Here is a 21,773-nt window from a genome sequence, read left to right on the forward strand (position 1 = left end):
GGGAGCTGCGGGCGGCTTACTGGGGGGCAGGGAGATGATGTCAGCAAGAGCAATTTGGCCACACCCACTGCATTACTACTAGACATGTGCGCTGCCAAAAAATTTTTGTTTGCTTTTTTTCGTTTCATTCGTTTTTTTTTTTTTTTCGGGTCATTCGTTCTGATCGAAAATTTGTAAATCTGAAATCCCAAAATTCTAAAATTTCATAAAATTCGAATATCCGAAACCTGGAAATTCGAAAAAAATTGGAAATTCGCAATTTCGGAAATCTGAACTCCGGAAATCCGAAAATTCAGAAATGCGAAATAACGAACTAATAATAACAACCATTCAATTCTAGGTATTGGAATTTCCTTCCAAATTTGGCTGTTGGTGAACGTAACGAATGCGAGTTTATCCAAAGTTACGAATTATCCGAAATAACGAATGTCGCATCTAAACAAATGGAATGGAACAAATTAATAATTAATAATAATAAAATGTTTTTTATTATTATTAGTTATTATTAATTAGTTACGTTTCATTCGATAGATGCGACATTCGTTATTTCGGAAAATTCGGATAAATTCGTATTGGTTACGTTCCCCAACAGCCAAATTTGAAAGGAAATTCCAATACCTGTAATTTAATGATCAGTGATAGTCAAGTTATTATTAGTTACTTATTATTTCAGATTTTCGTTCTTATTTTCCGATTTTCATTCTTTTGAATTTTTATCTTCAGATTTTTTCGAATTTCCGGATTTCGAAATTTACAAATTTTTGAATTTGAATATTCGAATTTACGAATATTCGGAAAATGATATGTTAAATGGGTTTTCGTTAATTCGGATATTTCTGAATTTGTAGAAATTAGTTTAAAAAAAAACTAATTCGGAACCAAAACGAATTGCACATGTCTAATTACGACTCTCCTCGGGGCACCCAAAACATGTTCCAGGCCGCTAAAGTGTTTGGGTTTGGCTCGAAAAAAAAAAAGGTGGCAACCCTATTTCTAGCCGCGGCCATCTTGAGTAAGGGCAAATAATTCATAGCATTTACTTCCTGGAATCCATCTTCCCTTAGCACAGGCATGCAGACAGGAGGGTGTGCTTAGCCGAGAAAGCCCCTCCTCCCATAAAGACTCCAGGGATGTATGACCTCATTTTGGTCTAGGCCAGAAACCAGGAAGCCGTTTATGAAATGCACATTAAGGAAAAAAATATAATTTAATACACACAAACACAATATAATACCCAATCAGTTTCTTGTCAAAATATAAAAGATAATAACGATGGATAAAAAGATACCAAACGTCACACTTTAAAATTGCGCACACCCGTGGAATGGAAACAAATTACAGAACGTGAAATTACAATTATCCATAGGCGATCGAGTTTAGAGTTGCAGTATGGACTGGGTAATGTTTTAGGATCTATACTGGTATGGACTGGGTAATGTGTTAGGATCTATACTGGTATGGACTGGGTAATGTGTTAGGATCTATACTGGTATGGACTGGGTAATGTGTTAGGATCTATACTGGTATGGACTGGGTAATGTGTTAGGATCTATACTGGTATGGACTGGGTAATGTGTTAGGATCTATACTGGTATGGACTGGGTAATGTGTTACGATCTATACTGGTATGGACTGGGTAATGTGTTACGATCTATACTGGTATGGACTGGGTAATGTGTTAGGATCTATACTGGTATGGACTGGGTAATGTGTTGGGATCTACACTGGTATGGACTGGGTAATGTGTTACGATCTATACTGGTATGGACTGGGTAATGTGTTAGGATCTATACTGGTATGGACTGGGTAATGTTTTAGGATCTATACTGGTATGGACTGGGTAATGTGTTGGGATCTACACTGGTATGGACTGGGTAATGTGTTAGGATCTAAACTGGTATGGACTGGGTAATGTTTTATGATCTACACTGGTATGGACTGGGTAATGTGTTAGGATCTATACTGGTATGGACTGGGTAATGTGTTAGGATCTATACTGGTATGGCCTGTTAATGTGTTAGGATCTATACTGGTATGGACTGGGTAATGTGTTATGATCTATACTGGTATGGACTGGGTAATGTGTTACGATCTATACTGGTATGGACTGGGTAATGTGTTAGGATCTATACTGGTATGGACTGGGTGATGTGTTACGATCTATACTGGTATGGACTGCGTAATGTGTTACGATCTATACTGGTATGGACTGGGTAAGGTGTTAGGATCTATACTGGTATGGACTGGGTAATGTGTTAGGATCTATACTGGTATGGACTGGGTAATGTGTTATGATCTATACTGGTATGGACTGGGTAATGTGTTAGGATCTACACTGGTATGGACTGGGTAATGTGTTAGGATCTATACTGGTATGGACTGGGTAATGTGTTAGGATCTATACTGGTATGGACTGGGTAATGTGTTACGATCTATACTGGTATGGACTGGGTAATGTGTTAGGATCTATACTGGTATGGACTGGGTAATGTGTTAGGATCTATACTGGTATGGACTGGGTAATGTTTTAGGATCTATACTGGTATGAACTGGGTAATGTGTTGGGATCTACACTGGTATGGACTGGGTAAGGTGTTAGGATCTATACTGGTATGGACTGGGTAATGTTTTAGGATCTATACTGGTATGGACTGGGTAATGTTTTATGATCTACACTGGTATGGACTGGGTAATGTGTTAGGATCTATACTGGTATGGACTGGGTAATGTGTTAGGATCTATACTGGTATGGACTGGGTAATGTTTTATGATCTACACTGGTATGGACTGGGTAATATGTTATGATCTATACTGGTATGGACTGGGTAATGTGTTATGATCTATACTGGTATGGACTGGGGAATGTGTTATGATCTATACTGGTATGGACTGGGTAATATGTTAGGATCTACACTGGTATGGACTGGGTAATGTGTTAGGATCTATACTGGTATGGACTGGGTAATGTGTTAGGATCTATACTGGTATGGACTGGGCAAACTGGTCATGCTGAATGATGTTACAGGCAGCATAAAGATCTCCGGACCCTTTCACGTCTGTCACATGTGCTCAGGGTGAACCTGCTCTCATCTGTGAAAAGCTCAGGGAGCCAGTGGTGGACCTGACATTTCTGGTGTTCAGTGGCAAATGCCAATCGAGCTCCACGATGCCGGGCAGCGAGCACAGGGCCCACTAGAGGACGTCGGGCCCTCAGGCCACCAACATAAAGTCTGTTTCTGATTGTTTGGTCAGACATTTCATACCAGTGGTCTGCTGGAGGTCATTTTGTAGGGCTCTGGTAGTGCTCATGCTGTTCCTCCTTGCACAAAGTAGCAGATACCTGCCCTGCTGATGGGTTAAGGACCTTCTACAGGCCTGTCCAGATCTCCTAAAGTAATTTTCAGTCTCCTGGAATCTCCTCTAGATTCTTGAGACTGTGCCGGGAGACACAGCAAACCTTCTGACAATGGCATGGATTGATGTGCCACCCCGTACGAGTTGGACTGCCTGTACAACCTCTATAGGGTCCAGGTATCACCTCATGCTACCAGTAGTGACGCTGACCCCAGCCAAATACAAAACTAGTGAAAAACAGTCAGAAAAAGATGAGTAGGGAAAAAAAAAATGTCAGTGTCCTCCTACTGTAAAACCCTTCCTGTTTTGGAGGTCGTCTCATTGTTGCCCATCTACAACCTCCTCTGCTACTTATCTGACCAGATCAATATCCCAGGAGTGTAATTGACTTGATACATTACTCTGTTTAAAAAGTGTTTCTTTAATTTCTTTGAGCAGTATATATATATATATATATATATATATATATATATATATATATACATACATACACACACACACATATATATTTTATAGTTTCTTTCATTTTATTATTGAACATTATTTCTATCACAAGGAATGAACAACATCCCTTGTGATGGCATGGGCCATGACAGGTCCTCTTTATGGAGAGATCTGGGGTCTATTAGACACACGCTGTATTACCAAAAGTATTGGGACGCCTGCCTTTACACACACATGAACTTTAATGGCATCCCAGTCTTAGTCCGGAGGGTTCAATATTGAGTTGGCCCACCCTTTGCAGCTATAACAGCTTCAAATCTTCGGGGAAGGCCGTCCACAAGGTTTAGGAGCGCGCCTATGGGAATGTTTGACCATTCTTCCAGAAGCGCATTTGTGAGGTCAGCCACTGATGTTGGATGAGAAGGCCTGGCTCGCAGTCTCCCAAAGGTGTTCTATCGGGTAGAAGTCAGGACTCTGTGCAGGCCAGCCAAGTTCCTCCACCCCAAACTCACTCATCCATGTCTTTATGGACCTTGCTTGCATGCGTGGGCAGGTGTCCCAATACTTTTGGAAATCTAGTGTATAGTATATACAGTATTTGTGTGGTGGATGGGAAGCGGTTAAAGCAGCAGATGTATAATTTGTAATATAGAGATGAGGAATTCGGCTCTCCAGAGTTTTCTTTACTTTTTTTTAGAGAAGAGAAATTCGGGTCAGCGTAGTGCGAGGACTATTAAATACGGAGATTTGGGGTCTTCCCCGGTATCACTGACTGCTGAGGACCATTAGAACAAATCTTGGATTAGGGAATGGAGAGTCATCGGCTGTCGGACGCGGGATACAAGCGGGAGGTCAGCGGGGCGGACGGAGCTCAGACTTCATTCAGAGGACACTTTCTGCATCTTATACAAATATTATGGCGAGGAAGCGTTGGCACCTCCGGGACGATCATTAACACGAGCAGGAAATAGACGATTACCAATCAATCAAAGGCCAGACGGGCATGGACCGCGTCCAAATATAGCCTCTCAAGGTCTAACGATGAATAACATAGAAGAGGGAATTGTTCAAAGATACACGGAGATCAGGGATAGAGAGTGAATAGAGTGCCTTGAAAAAGTATTCATACCCCTTGAAATGTTCCACCTTTTGTCATGTTACAGTCGAAAACGTGAATGTATTTTATTGGGATTTTATGTGATAGACCAACACAAAGTGACATCAGAATTGTGAAGTGGAAGGAAAATGATAAATTGTTTTCAAAATACTTTACAAATAAATATAGTCGAGGAGAGGGGAGCAAAGGAAATGAGACTTTGAGTGAAGCACATCGTAGCGAGAAGGTGGTTGAGCTGAACAAGGGAATTTTATTTTTATATACACTTGTGACCATACATATAATGTTGATATCAGAATAGTTGGTGAACACAATAGCACAAGTACCCTTAAATGATAACACAAATGTTTCAAATTGTGGACCATTGATGTCAAGAACAAAAGGTTTGTACATAATGATAAAATAATTCAATTGATGATACGATGTCATGATAAATATCATAATAAAATTCCAAAGTTCAACAAGGGCAAGATTAAATACAAATGTAGTTGCGAGATAATGCCTGCAGGACCTAAGTCCTCACTAAGCCTGTAGAGGTAGAAATTGTATGGTAGCTTGAAGATCTAGGTACAGATAAATGAGAACACGGCATCAGATAGCTCTACGCGTTTCGTGGCTGATAACGCCACCCATCAGGAGGAGACATGATAGTCTAAAATGGGGATAATATGAGAAATAAATCAAAAGGAGTATAAAGGGGTAGGGTATAACCCCAAATAGCACCGAAGTGCGTACCTACTGGGTGAGGCCCGTCGGTCAACGGTGCGGTGGCAGGACGCCAAGAGACACCGGAACACATCTCCAACCGGGGGCCGTGGTAGACAGTCCAGCGGGGGCGACCAAGCAGGCAGCAATCAGGGCGGGCACGGGACCACGAGACATCTCTGGGGGGGGAGTGGAGGATAATGAGGGTGTCGACATCACGCATCCCGCGCTGCACGTGCGGCGTCCTCTGCACCGTCACGTGGTCACGGTCGGGTTTTCCATTCTCATTGGCACGGAGGAGTTAAGGTACTACTACATCTCTGACTCTCTGCGCCCCTCTTTCGTAAGTTGCCATACGGCGTGATGGTGGTGGGCGGCCCTGCGTTGGCACATATAGGGGCGTCTCTCCGGGCGGTCCTGGTATTCAAGACTCTCACTACACCTGACTTCACACAGTTGGAGTCTCTCCCCTTCTCTCTGGTTCCTCGTCCACACAGGTATATTTACACTCTTGCACATTTTTTTTTATTGGCACTTCGTATCCTTTTTTCACCACCGGGTTTTTTATTTATTTTTTGTCACTCTTTCTCTGGCAGACCTTTGGCTACCAGTCTTCACTTCAGGTATTTGCTTTTTCACTTGCACGGGTCCCTTCCTCACCTTTTCTATTATCCAGCCACCTCATTAGCCCCCAGCTTACCCTCATTATCCTCCACTCCCCCCCCCTCCCAGAGATGCCCGCCCTGATTGCTGCCTGCTTGATCGCCCCCGCTGGACTGTCTACCACGGCCCCCGGTTGGAGATGTGTTCCGGTGTCTCTTGGTGTCCTGCCACCGCACCATTGACCGACGGGCCTCAACCAGTAGGTACGCACTTCGGTGCTAATTGGGGTTATACCCTACCCCTTTATACTCCTTTAATGACTGATTATTTCTCATATTATTCCCATTTTAGACTATCACGTGCATGCTCCTGATGGGTGGTGTTATCAGCCACGAAACGCGTAGAGCTATCTGATGCCGTGTTCTCATTTATCTATACCTAGAACTTCAAGCTACCATACAATTTCTACCTCTACAGGCTTAGTGAGGCCTTAGGTCCTGCAGGCATTATCTTGCAACTACATTTGTATTTAATCTTGCCCTTGTTGAACTTTGGAATTTTATTATGATATTTATCATGACATCGTATCATCAATTGAATTATTTTATCATTATGTACAAACCTTTTGTTCTTGACATCAATGATCACAATTTGAAACATTTGTGTGTTATCATGTACGGGTACTTGTGCTATTGTGTTTACCAACTATTCTGATATCAACATTATATGTATGGTCACAAGTGTATATAAAAATAAAATTCCCTTGTTCAGCTCAACCACCTTCTCGCTACGATGTGCTTCACTCAAAGTCCCATTTCCTTTGCTCCCCTCTCCTCGACTTATCAGGGATGGAAATGTATGACCTTACCAGATCGTGACTTCACTTAAAGTCCCATAGGGATGGAAATACGTGACCCTACCCGGTCTTGGCTTCCTAAAAGTCCCTGAAACTCCTTTTTTCTTTTTTTACAAATAAATATGTGAAAAGTGTGGGGGGGTATTTGAATGGCGCCCCCTTTACTCTGATACCCCTAACTAAAATCTAGCGGAACCAATTGCCTTCAGAAGTCACCTAATTGGTAAATAGAGTTCACCTGTGTGCAATTTAATCTCAGTATAATTACAGCTGTTCTGTGAAGCCCTCAGAGGTTTGTTAGAGGACCTTAGTGGACAAACAGCATCATGAAGGCCAAAGAACACACCAGACAGGTCAGGGATAAAGTTGTGGAGAAGTATAAAGCAGGGTTAGGTTATAAAAAAAATACCCCAAGCTTTGAACATCTCATGGAGCTCTGTTCAATCCATCATCGAAAATGGAAAGAGTATGGCCCAACTGCAAACCTACCAAGACATGGCCGTCCACCTAAACTGACTGTCCGGGCAAGGAGAACATTCATCAGAGAAGAGCCGAAAGGTCCATGGTAACTCTGGAGGAACTGCAGAGATCCACAGCTCTGGGAGAATCTGTCCACAGGACAACTATTAGTCGTGCTCTCCACAAATCTGACCTTTATGGAAGAGTGACAAGAAGAAAGTCATTGGTGAAAAAAACCCATAAAAAGTCCTGTTTGCAATTTGTGAGAAGCCATGTGGTGGACACAGCAAACATGTGGAAGAAGGTGCTCTGGTCAGATGAGACCAAATTTTTTACTTTTTGGCATAAAAGCAAAACACACAAAACACTATGTGTGGTGGAAAACTAACACTGCACATCACCCTGAACACACCATCCCCACCATGAAACATGGTGGTGGCAGCATCATGTTGTGGGGATGCTGTTCTTCGACAGGGAAGCTGGTCAGAGTTGATGGGAAGATGAATGGAGCCAAATACAGGACAATCTTAGAAGAAAACCTGTTAGAGTCTGAAAAAAGATTGGGGTGTAGGTTCACCTTCCAGCAGGACTATTAGTCGGGCACTGCACAAATCAAGCCTCACCCACAAATGTATACAAGGAAATGCTCCGCTATATCTCCGGGAGAAAATAAAACACTACACACCGAATCGCAGTCTTCGATCAGCCAACCAAAACCTCCTCATCATTCCCAAATACCGCTACAAAGCAAAGGGAGAACGAAGATTCGCAGTCCAAGGACCCCGACTATGGAATGCTCTTCCAACCAACATCCGCATGGTAGAAAACCACCAGGCCTTCAGAAAAAAACTAATGACCTTCCTCTTCTAACAAGCTGACAACAGAGAATGTATCTCAGCGCCTTGAGGCGATTCAGTTCGCATTTGCTGCGCTTTACAAATCATTCATTCATTCACTTGTGCTTGATGGGCTGCAGTGTAGGGCAGAGATGACACTGGGGGTCTAATACATTACTGATGTCTCCATAAAGAGGACCTGTCACCTGCCTATGCCATAACATAAGGAGCTCTCTGCACACCAATAACATCAATCCAGCCAGCAATCTGTACAGCAGTCTCTGCCCATGGGACCTCTCCGCTAATGCAATTCACCCAAAGGGCCTTACTTGCAGAAACTCCTCCCCTCTAATGTGTTTCACCCAAAAAGGCTTAGGGCTCATTTATATTTGCTTTGACTCTAATGCCCCGTACACACGGTCGGATTTTCCGACAACAAATGTTCGATGGGAGCCTGTTGTCGGAAATTCTGACCGTGTGTGGGCTCCATCTGACATTTTCCGTCGGAATTTCCGACAAAATTTGAGATCTGGATCTCAAATTTTCCGACAACAAAATCCGATGTCGGACATTCCGATCGTGTGTACACAATTCCGACGCACAAAGTTCCATGCATGCTCGGAATCAAGCAGAAGAGCCGCACTGGCTATAGAACTTCAATTTTCTCGGCTCGTCGTACATCACCGCGTTCTTGACGTTCGGAATTTCCGACATTTGTGTGACCGCGTGTATGCAAGACAAGTTTGAGCCAACATCCGTAGGAAAAAAAAAACCTGGATTTTGTTGTCGGAATGTGCGATCGTGTGTACAGGGCACAACACACATTAGAGCGTCCACCGCTTCAACATGCCTTTTTGATGTTTCTTTGATGCTTTCTGAAGGCCACTGCCCTGTGTGTTGATATTCTATTTGTTTTAAAGGGGCCCAGTAGTACCCCGTCGAGATCACAAGCTCATTAGTACTCTCATCTCTGCTGATCCCCGCGCTCAGTAGTAACCCCAGCAATGCTGTTCCCCCGCTCAGTAGTAACCCCCAGCTCTGCTGATCCTCAACTCAGTAGAAACCCCCAGTTCTGCGGATCCTCAACTCAGTAGTAACCCCCAGCTCTGCTGATCCTCAACTCAGTAGTAACCCCCAGCTCTGCTGATCCTCAACTCAGTAGTAACCCCCAGCTCTGCTGATTCTCATCTCAGTAGAAACCCCCAGTTCTGCGGATCCTCAACTCAGTAGTAACCCCCAGCTCAGATCCTCAACTCAGTAGTAACCCCCAGCTCTGCTGATTCTCAACTCAGTAGTAACCCCCAGCTCTGCGGATCCTCAACTCGGTAGTACCCCCAGCTCTGCTAATCCCCCACTGAATAGTAACCCCCAGTTCTGCTGATCCCATGCTCAGTGAGTACTACTCATCTCAGTAGTAACCCCCACAGCTCTACTGATCCTCAACTCAGTAGTAACCCACCCAGCTCTGTGGATCCTCAACTCAGTAGAAACCCCCAGTTCTGCGGATCCTCAACTCAGTAGTAACCCAGAGCTCTGCTAATCCCCCACTGAATAGTAACCCCCAGCTCTGCTGATCCCATGCTCAGTAGTAATCTCCAGCTCTGCTGGCCTCCCACTATATCGCTCCCACACTGCGCACCACGTGTGACATCTGCTAGTTTCTCCTGCTCTGGTCCCTTAACTCTGCTGATCCTCTGCCGCTCAGTCCTCTCTCTCATCGGTCCCCGCTCACCTTCTGCCATAGCGTTCCCATGTTGCACACCACGTGTGGCGTCTGCTAGTTGCTCCGCTCCAGTCCGGACCCCGTTCACCTTCCTGCTGCTCCACGCTGCACACCAGATGTGACGTCTGCACCAGACACTCCCAGAATACATACACACTACTTTTTGCACATTCCCATGCACTGAAATGAATAGGCTCACATGGGAACACGGACGCACCTTTATGCTGTGAATGAGCCCGTATCACTCTATTTATCATTCTAGACAACAGCATGCGACTTCCAGGAACTCGGTGTAGTGGGCATGATTGCACAAAATCGTGAACTATAGCACTTTAGGAGTTAGGGGTTCAGGAGTGTTCTCACTGCAATGTTCATCTAATTCAGGAAACTCACTTTATTACAGCTGGCTTGGTCTGGGCATCAGACGTGGTCACAGTGGAGGGTCGGTAAGGCTTGTCTGGGTACCGGATCACTAATCTTGTGTTCTCAATTTCTTTACCCTGTTGGTAGAAGAACAAATTGTCATTCCGCACTGCCATTTCCCCAGACTGCCCATCCCCCAGACTGCCATCCCCCAGACTGCCATCCCCCAGACTGCCATCCCCCAGACTGCCATCCCCCAGACTGCCATCCCCCCCCCCACTGCCATCCCCCAGACTGCCACCCCCCCACTGCCATCCCCCCCCACTGCCATCCACTGCCATCCCTCCACACTGCCATCTTCCAGACTGCCATCCCCCCAGACTGCCACCCCCCAGACTGCCTTTCCCAAGACTGCCATCCCCAAGACTGCCATCTCCCACACTGCCATCCCCCACACTGCCATCCAACTCAATCTCCCAGACTGCCACCCCCCAGACTGCCACCCCCCAGACTGCCACCCCCCAGACTGTCACCCCCCAGACTGTCACCCCCCAGACTGCCACCCCCCAGACTGCCACCCCCCAGACTGCCACCTCCCAGACTGCCACCTCCCAGACTGTCACCTCCCAGACTGTCACCTCCCAGATTGTCATCCCCCACACTTCCACCCCCCACACTGCCACCCCCCACACTGCCACCCCCCACACTGCCATGCCCCAGATTGCCATCTCCCAGATTGCCATCTCCCAGACTGCCATTTCCTGTTCTACAACATAGAAAAACGATTTTCTAGAGGAAAGGCAATAAATCCACCAAAAGTTGGGAACAATGTGTCACACTAAACTTGTAAATTATCCTCTTCCATTTCTAGAATGCTTCCCACCACATGAGGTCCTCCTAACCATTTCTGATCGTGGCTCTTCAAATCCTCCCCAGGCCCGGAGCAATGTATCAAACATGGAAAAGAATCCCCATGTAATTTTTTTGAGATTTGCTACATCCAACTAGCCGACCTCCCACCACCGAGAGAACCTCCATAACATTTCTGATGGTGGTTCCTCAAACCTATAAACTCCACACAATCGGTGCCAAATTTATAAGGCAGCAAAAGGGGCAACTGCCCCGGCCCCCACTGAAAGAAGGGGTCCCCCTCTATACAAACATAATATACAGTTGTGCTCATAAGTTTACATACCCTGGCAGAATTTATGATTTCTTGGCCATTTTTCAGAGAATATGAATGACAACACAAAAACTTTTCTTTCCCTCATGGTTAGTGTTTGGCTGAAGCCATTTATTATCAATCAACTGTGTTTACTCTTTTTAAATCATAATGGCAACAGAAACTACCCAAATGACTCTGATCAAAAGTTTCCATACCCTGGTGATTTTGGCCTGATAACATGCAAACAAGTTGACACAAAGGGGTTTAAATGGCTATTAAAAGGTAACCATCCTCACCTGTGATCTGTTTGCTTGTAATTAGTGTGTGTGTATAAAAGGTCAATGAGTTTCTGGACTCCTGACAGACCCTTGCATCTTTCATCCAGTGCTGCACTGACGTTTCTGGATTCTGAGTCATGGGGAAAGCAAAAGAATTGTCAAAGGCTCTGCAGGAAAAGGTAGTTGAACTGTATAAAACAGGAAAGGGATATAAAAAGATATCCAAGGAATAGAGAATGCCAATCAGCAGTGTTCAAACTCTAATCAAGAAGTGGAAAATGAGGGATTCTGTTGAAACCAAACCACGGTCAGGTAGGCCAACTAAAATTTCAGCCACAACTGCTGGGAAAATTGTTCGGGATGCAAAGAAAAACCCACAAATAACTTCAGGTGAAATACAGGACTCTCTGAAAACATGTGGTGCGGCTGTTTCAAGAAGGAGGCACTTGAAGAAAGATGGGCTGCATGGTCGAGTCACCAGAAGAAAGCCATTACTACACAAATGCCACAAAGTATCCCACTTACAATACGCCAAACAGCACAGAGACGAGCCTCAAACCTTCTGGCACAAAGTCCTTTGGAGTGATGAGACAAAAATTGAGCTTTTTGGCCACAACCATAAACACTACATTTGGAGAGGAGTCAACAAGGCCTATGATGAAAGGTCCACCATTCCTACTGTGAAACACGGAGGTGGATCGCTGATGTTTTGGGGATGTGTGAGCTACAAAAGGCACAGGAAATTTGGTCAAAATTGATGGCAAGATGAATGCAGTATGTTATCAAAAAATACTGGAGGAACATTTGCATTCATCAGCCAGGAAGCTGCGCATGGGACATACTTGGACATTCAAACATGACAATGATCCAAAACACAAGGCCAAGTCGACCTGTCATTGGCTACAGCAGAATAAAGTGAAGGTTCTGGAGTGGCCATCGCAGTCTCCTGACCTCAATATCATTGAGCCACTCTGGGGAGATCTCAAAACGTGCCGTTCATGCGAGACAGCCCAAGAATCTACAAGAACTGGAGGCTTTCTGCCAAGAAGAATGGGCAGCTTTACCATCTGAGAAGATAAAGAGCCTCATCCACAAATACCACAAAAGACTTCAAGCTGTCATTGATGTTAAAGGGGGCAATACACGGTATTAAGAACTGGGGTATGTAAACTTTTGATCAGGGTCATTTGGGTAGTTTCTGTTGTCATTATAATTTAAAAAAAGAGTAAACACAGTTGATTGATAATAAATGGCTTCAGCCAAACACTAACCATGAGTGAAAGAAAAGTTTTTGTGTTATCATTCGTAGTCTCTGGAAAATGGCCAAGAAATCATACATTCTGCCAGGGTGTGTAAACTTATGAGCACAATTGTAAAAAACAGTATAAAATACATAATAATAATAAAATACTATAAAATATATAATACTTAAAAAAAAATCCTCTCTTTTTATTAAATAGGATGCATTAAGGTGAAAAAACATGAGGGTTTACAACCCCTTTAAGGAAGGTGGCCTATGACTGTGTGTAGGCTTGAACTCCGAATGATGTGGTGTCATGCATTTTGAAAATGTGTGACTGTCATTGAGAATGTAAACCATCTCTGTGAATGACGCCCCTCCCCCCCCCTGAACCTGAAGTCCCCCCGGATAAAATAAAATAACACACAGTACTTCTTTCCCAGGACTGTCAAAGCAATGGCTAAGGCCTGAAGCAGGCCCATTGTACCAATCAGTCAGACAACGCAGGACGGTCTGAATGCTGGCAGATCTCTGCCTCCTGTATGTAAAGTTGTAACTAGAAAATCTGCCCACTACTCTCGCCCACCTTGGAATGATGGGACTTGTAGTTTGCCTGCAGCTTGGACTAATATAACTATGTATATACTATAATAAATAAGAAGAAGAGCCGGCAACACTGAAATCCTTGAAGTGTTGTTTATTGGTACATCACAGTGACAGTAAAACAATGGCTGACGCGTTTCGCCAATAGCCTTAGTCGTAGCTAGTTTTAAATAGATATGGCAAGATATATATATATATATATATATATATATATATATATATATATATATATATATATATATATATATATATATATATATATATATATATATATATATATATATATATATATATATATATATATATATATATATATATATATATATATACACACACACACACATATACACACACACACACACACCTATACAGACTCCACCTTTGAACAATTAGCATATCAGATTGATACCACAGATCATTAACATATTTAATGGATTCCACCACTCATTCAGGTGGATGGTGACTACACCGGTTTTTGCCAAAAGAAAAAAAGGGGATATAAAATGTTGAGCCAAAAAATATAAGAGAAGTGTGAAAAAAAGTTGTTATAAAAATTGATGCATAAGATGTTTAAACATTGTTCTTCCAAAAACAATGTTTAAATGTTGTAAAAACACAGGTATATACCATACCTGTGGGATCCCTCTAGAAGATGGAAATCGCTGTATAGACACCGTTACTAGACCTCCACTATACCACTACTACACCGCTACTATACTCCTACCATACCACTACTACACCACTATTAGATTGCTACTATATCACTACTACACCACTATTAGACTACTACTATACCACTACTACACTGCTATTCGACTGCTACTACACCACTACTACACTGCTACAATACTACTACTATACTCCCACTATATCACTACTACACCACTATTAGACTGCTACTATACCACTACTACACCGCTATTACACCACTATTAGACTGTTTCTTATACCACTATCACACCACTTTTAGACTGCTACTATACCACTACTACACTGCTATTTGACTGCTACCACACCACCACTACTACACCACTACTATACCACTATTAGACTGCTACTACATCACTACTACACTGCTACTGCACCACTATTAGACTGTTACTATACCACTACTATACTGCTACTACACCGCTGTTAGACTGCTATTACACCACTACTATACCACTACTACACTGCTATTAGACTGCTACTATACCACTACTATACTGCTACTACACCGCTGTTAGACTGCTATTACACCACTACTATACCGCTACACCGTTACTATACCACTACTACACCGCTATTAAACTGCTACTATACCACTACTATACTCCTACTATACCACTACTACACCACTATTCGACTGTTACTATACCACTACTACACCACTATTAGACTGCTACTACACCACTACTACACCACTATTAGACTGCTACTACACCACTACTACACCACTATTAGACTGCTACTACACAGCTACTATACCATTTCTACACCGATCTGAGTCCTGTGCTGAGCAGCCTCATTCATTGTGAACACAATAGGTTGACTGTTGGGTACAGATTCTCTGATTGGATGAGGTGCAGAGTATGATGTCACTGCCCCGCCTCCCTACATCTATTGGAAGGGGTGGGTCTCACTTACCTGCAGTCCCTCCAGTGCTTTGGCTGTAGCGACAGGACACTTATAATTCACAAAAGCACAAAAACGTTCACCAAGCAGTCGGATGCTGTGCAGTTCTCCATAACTAGAGAGGAAATACACAACAAAGAACAATTCATGGGTTTGTAAAGAGACATGAAATATCTGGAAGAGAATCTAGAATTTTATTTGACCAGCAAATCAATGGAGTCCAGTAATGTTCTGACCCGAGTATTTCTCTGCCAGATGTGAAGAAGCAGGAAGATGGTCCAAAAGATACAACACAGAATTCTAAGATCATTGAAAACCTCGGAGTACTCCTAATAAACTGAGCGTGTAAAGCCAGTGAGCACCGGAAACAGAATACTATGAATATGAAGATTCCTGATATTTTGGTAAGACCCCGACCTACAAGATGGCTCAACGCTGAAGGTGATATTTCAGTACAGAAGTGTACAGTGTATACACACATACATACAGTATACACACATACAGTATACACACACATACATACAGTATATACACACACACACACACACAGTATATACACATACATACAGTATACACACACAGTATATACACACACACATACAGTATATACACACACAGTATATACACATACATACAGTATACACACACAGTATATACACACACACATACAGTATATACACACACAGTATATACACATACATACAGTATACACACACATACATACAGTATACACACACACAGTATATACACATACATACAGTATACACACACACACAGTATATACACATACATACAGTATACACACACACACACACACACAGTATATACACACACACACAGTATACACACACACACATACATACAGTATACACACATACAGTATACACACACACACACACACACACACACACAGTATATACACACACACACAGTATATACACACACACACATACAGTACACACACACACACACACAGTATACACACACAGTATACACACAATTTATACACACACACACATACAGTACACACACACATACAGTACACACACACATACAGTACACACAGTACACACACACACACACACATGGCTTTAAAAACTCTGTGAAATTAAATGACAATACAAAGTGCTTACAATGCATTCAGAAAGTATTCACAGCGCTTCACTTTCCACATTTTGTTATGTTACAGCCTTATTCCAAAATGGATTAAAGTCATTATTTTCTCCAAAATTCTACAAGCAATACCCCATAATGACAACGTGAAAGAACTTTGTTTGAAATCTTTGCAAATTTATTAAAAATGAAAAACGAAAAAAAATCCCATGTACAGAAGTTACATGGTTGGTGAGGCTGAGACACCAGTCAAGTTCAACCTATGGGGTGTGTGTGTTTGTGTCAATACTTTGGTGAAGCACCTTTGGCACCAATTACAGCCTCAAGTCTTTTTGAGTATGATGCTACAAGCTTGGCACATCAATATTGGTTAGTTTCTCCCATTCTTCTTTGCAGGACCTCTCAATCGGGTTCAAGTCTGGGCTCTGGCTGGGCCACTCAAGAACATTCACAGAGTTGACCCGTTGCCACTCCTTTGTTGTCTTGGCTGTGTGCTTAGGGTCGTTGTCCTGTTGGAAGATGAACCTTCACCCCAGTCTGAGGTCCAGAGCGCTCTGGAGCATGTATTCATCAAGGATGTCTCTGTATATGGCTGCATTCAACTTTCCCTCGATCCTGACTAGTCTCACAATTCCTGATGTTGAAAAACATCCCCACAGCATGATGTTGCCACCACCATGCTTCACTGTAGAGATGGTATTGGCCAGGTGATGAACGGTGCCTGGTTTTCTCCAGACATGATGCTTGCCATTCAGGCCAAAGAGTACAAATCTTTGTTTCATCAGACCAGAGAATTTTGTTTCTCATGGTTTAAGAGTCCTTCAGGTGCCTTTTTGCAAACTCCAGGTGGGTTGTCATGTGCCTTTTATTGAGGAGTGGCTTCTGTCTGGCCACTCCACCATATAGGCCTGATTGGTGGAGTGCTGCAGAGGTGGTTGTTCTTCTGGAAGGTTCTCCCCTCTCCACAGAGAAATGCTGGAGTTCTGTCAAAGTGACGATCGGGTTCTTGGTCACCTCCCTGACTAAGGCCCTTCTCCCCCGATCGCTCAGTTTGGCCAGGTGGCCTCCTCTAGGAAGAGTCCTGGTGGTTCCAAACTTCTTCCATTTAAAGATGATGGAGGACACTGTGCTCATTTGGGACCTTCAATGCTGCAGACATTTTTCTGTACTCTTCCTCAGATCTGTGCCTCCATACAATCCTGTCTCAGAGGTCTACAGACAATTCCTTGGACTTCATGGCTTGGATTGTGCTCTGACATGCACCGTTACCTGTGGGACCTTATATAGACAGGTGTGTGCCTTTCCAAATCATGTCCAATCAACTGAATCTACCAAAGGTGGACTCCAATCAAGTTGTAGAAACATCTCAAGGATGATCAGTGGAAACAGAATGTACCTGAGTGTCATGGCAAAGGATGTGAATACTTAAGTACATGGGATTTTTTATTTTTAATAAATTTGGAAAGATTTCAAAACAAACTTCTTTCAAGTTGTCCTGATGGGCTATTGTCTGTAGAATTTTGAGGAAAATAACGAATTTAATCAATTTTGGAATAAGGCTGCACCATAACAAGATGTGAAAAAAGTGAAGCGCTAGGCAAGTATCCATGGTACAGACTGCAGGCCATTCCCTGAGGCAGAGAGATTGTACCTGCAGACTATAAGGCCCCATTCACACCTGAGTGATTATCTGCTTGAAGCTCAAAAACGCTGGAGGAGAAAAAAAATAGGATCAATGATTCTCTATGGAGATGGTTCACATCTCCACTCCAAGTCGCCTGAAGGCAAAGGCCTGAAGCTCAAACAAGTTCTGGAGCTTTTTTTTGTTTTGCTCAAATCGGGTAGATTTGGGAGTTTTTGGCACGTTTGTATTCCCATAGAAATGAATGGAAACGCGCCATTCGCACGTTTTTTGCATGTTTTTCTGCTCAAATGAAAAAAAAAAAAGTAAAAAATAAAATAGTAATAATATATGAATAAATAAATGTAAAATAAGTACACAAATAACTAAAAATCATCATAAGTAAAATAAATGAATAATATGTAATAATATATTAATAAATAATAATTAACCTCTAACCTTAAAAAATATGAAATACATTATTGTTATTATTAATAATAATAAAATAACACCCAAACTCAAACAAAAAAATACATTATCAATAATAATTTTTGTGTTAGGGTTTTAGTTATTTATTTTTATTTTATTTTTTAAAAAGTTAAGGGTTAATTATTTATTTATTGTTACTTCGTATTAACTTATTGAATTTATTTATTTTTTATTTATGATTTTTATGTGTGTATTTATTTTACATTTATTTATTCATGTATTATTCGTCTAATAATAATAATAAATAAAAAAATAAATAAAATAGTAATAAATAACCCTAACCCCAACTCCTAAACCTAACATAAACTGAACTCGAACCCCTTACCCTAACGAAAAAACATTATAATAAATGAATAATAATAAAAGAAGAAATAAAAGCTAATGAAAAGCAAAAAAAAAAAAAAAAAACCTGAAATACCTAGCAACAAATGATGCAATAGATAATAGTTTTCTCTATTGGCTAATAAAAAAAAATGCCAAAGCCCAAAAACGCGTAAAAACGCCCGAAAAAACGCAGTAAAAGCGCTCAAAGACGCTACGCTCAGGTGTGAATGCAGCCTAAAGAGTTGGGGTTTCCTCTCATTAGCTCGGTCCTTTGTGGATAAGTAGCGTTAAAATTAACTCCATTGTCTGTTTCTTGATGTCCTCTGATACGTTGCTCAGTACAGGATCACCCAGAATGCAGCGTGGAATATTAAAGTCAAATTCCATACACAGAGATAACTGGACTGAAGGATGTTTTTTTATGTATTTACCAAAAAATAAAAGTATATGTATTTAAAAAACATTCTGAACATGTTTGAATTAACTTATGAGCACGGTGGTGACACTGAAGCACTTCATTTAAAGTTGCTTTTGGCACAAGAGCACTCTTCTTGTACCTGGATGGACTTTGTTTGCGCTTTTATTTTTTACTTTTTATTTCATTTTTTAATGCATGAATTTTTTACTATTTAATATGGTCATTCATTTTGTGAAATCTTGCATTTTGCACTTCTAGGAAATGTTTATTATATTAATTTTTTGCACTATATTTGCACTTTATTATATGAATATTCGGACATTATTTTGCACTCTGAAAACTTGTTTTTTAAAATATGGCAGTGGTTGTTTGATATGGCAGGATATCAATGATTAACGTGATTTTTACATTCACACAATATTGGTTTGAGATAGCGCGCTAATAATAACTTTACAGGATGTATTTGTCTTGACAAATGGATTCCAGCATCTCCTCTGTGAAGGTTCTTTTTTAGCCAGACGAGACGCTGGAAAACCATCTGTCAAGACAAATACAGTGAGGGAAAAAAGTAGTTGACCCCCTGCTGATTTTGTATGTTTGCCCACTGACAAAGAAATGATCATTTTATTTTAACAGTGAGAGACAGAATAACAACAAAAATATCCAGTATTTGATCCCCTATCAATCAGTGAGATTTCTGGCGCCCAGGTGTCTTCTATACAGGTAAGGAGCTGAGATTAGGAGTACTCTCTTACTGGATGTGCTCCTAATCTCAGCTTGTTACCTGTATAAAAGACACCTGTCCACAGAAGCAATCAATCAATCATATTCCAATCTCTCCACCATGGCCAAGACCAAAGAGCTGTCCAAGGATGTTGGGGAGAAGATTGTAGACCTACACAAGGCTGGGAATGGGCTACAAGACCATCACCAAGCAGTTTGGTGAGAGGGTGACAACAGTTGGTGCGATTATTTGCAAATGGAAGAAACACAAAATAACTATCAATCTCCCTCAGTCTGGGGCTCCATGTAAGATCTCACCTCGTGGAGTTTCACTGATCATGAGAACGGTGAGGAATCAGCCCAGAACTACACAGGAGAATCTTGTCAATGATCTCCAGGCAGCTGGGACCATAGTCACTAAGAAAACAATTGGTAACGCACTAAACCATGAAGGACTGAAATGCTGCAGCGCCCACAAGGTCCTCCTGCTCAAGAAAGCACATGTACAGGTCCGTCTGAAGTTTGCTAATGAACATCTGAATGATTCAGAGGAGAACTGGGTGAAAGTGTTGTGGTCAGATGAGACCAAAATCGAGCTCTTTGGCATCAACTCAACTCGCCGTGTTTGGAGGAGGAGGAATGCTGCCTATGACCCCAAGAACAACATGGAGGTGGAAACATTATGCTTTGGGGGTGTTTTTCTGCTAAGGGGACAGGACAACTTCACGCATCAAAGGTACGATGGATGTACCCATGTACTGTAAAATTTTGGGCGAGAACCTCCTTGCCTCAGCCAGGGCATTGAAAATGGGTCATGGATGGGTATTCCAGCATGACAACGACCCAAAACACACAACCAAGGCAACAAAGGAGTGGCTCAAGAAGAAGCACAATAAAGTCCTGGAGTGGCCTAGCCAGTCTCCAGACCTTAATCCCATAGAAAATATGTGGAGGGAGCTGAAGGTTCGAGTTACCAAACGTCAGCCTGGAAACCTTAATGACTTGCAGAGGATCTGCAAAGAGGAGTGGGACAAAATCCCTCCTGAGATGTGTGCAAACCTGGTGGCCAACTACAAGAAACGTCTGACCTCTGTGATTGCCAACAAGGGTTTTGCCACCAACTACTAAGTCATGTTTTTGTGAAGGGGTCAAATACTTATTTCACTCATTAAAATGCAAATCAATTTATAACTTTTTTGAAATGCGTTTTTCTGGCTATTCTTGTTGTTATTCTGTCTCTCACTGTTAAAATAAACCGACCATTAAAATTATAGACTGATCATTTCTTTTACCTTGGATCTTGATCTTGAATAATATGAATGGAAAAGTTCTGTCTAAAAAGATATTCTTTACAGGGATTGCCACCATGGTAAAGTTTTATGGTGCTGATCCCGGTAAAGACAATCATTTTTAGGCAGAGCTTTCCCATCCATAATTTCCAGCCTCTAAAGAATTTGAAGCAAAAATATTAGTCGGAAATACAACGGCACGCTCAGCTTTGGGATGGAAGAACCCAAGTATTATATAACTGAGACAAGAACGGGAAGATCTGCTCACCATTTAAATGCATCTCTCAGTAGCTTTTCTGTGATCTGGTCGGTAATATTTCCCACCCACAAAGAGCAGCTCTGAGATCTGTGAAATAGAAAAATGAGACAGGAATTAATAGTACATCTCTCCATCATATATCTTCCTAATGACATCATAAAATTAGGAGGACATAAG

General features: G+C 42.0%; 1 protein-coding gene across 1 annotated transcript in view; it reads right to left on the reverse strand.

The window, feature by feature from the left end:
* LOC141105601 (tetratricopeptide repeat protein 12-like) overlaps positions 1-21,773 on the reverse strand; it is a 163,211-nt gene that overhangs the window by 2,065 nt on the left and 139,373 nt on the right. The window contains exons 12-14 of the mRNA XM_073595545.1: positions 21,606-21,683; positions 15,373-15,475; positions 10,491-10,597 (exon numbers count right to left, since the gene is read on the reverse strand). Of these exons, the coding sequence (XP_073451646.1) occupies positions 10,491-10,597; positions 15,373-15,475; positions 21,606-21,683 (288 nt within the window). The remainder of the gene's footprint in view (positions 1-10,490; positions 10,598-15,372; positions 15,476-21,605; positions 21,684-21,773) is intronic.

Source organism: Aquarana catesbeiana, linkage group LG08 (genome assembly GCF_042186555.1).
Source record: "Aquarana catesbeiana isolate 2022-GZ linkage group LG08, ASM4218655v1, whole genome shotgun sequence".
Lineage (NCBI taxonomy): Eukaryota > Metazoa > Chordata > Amphibia > Anura > Ranidae > Aquarana > Aquarana catesbeiana.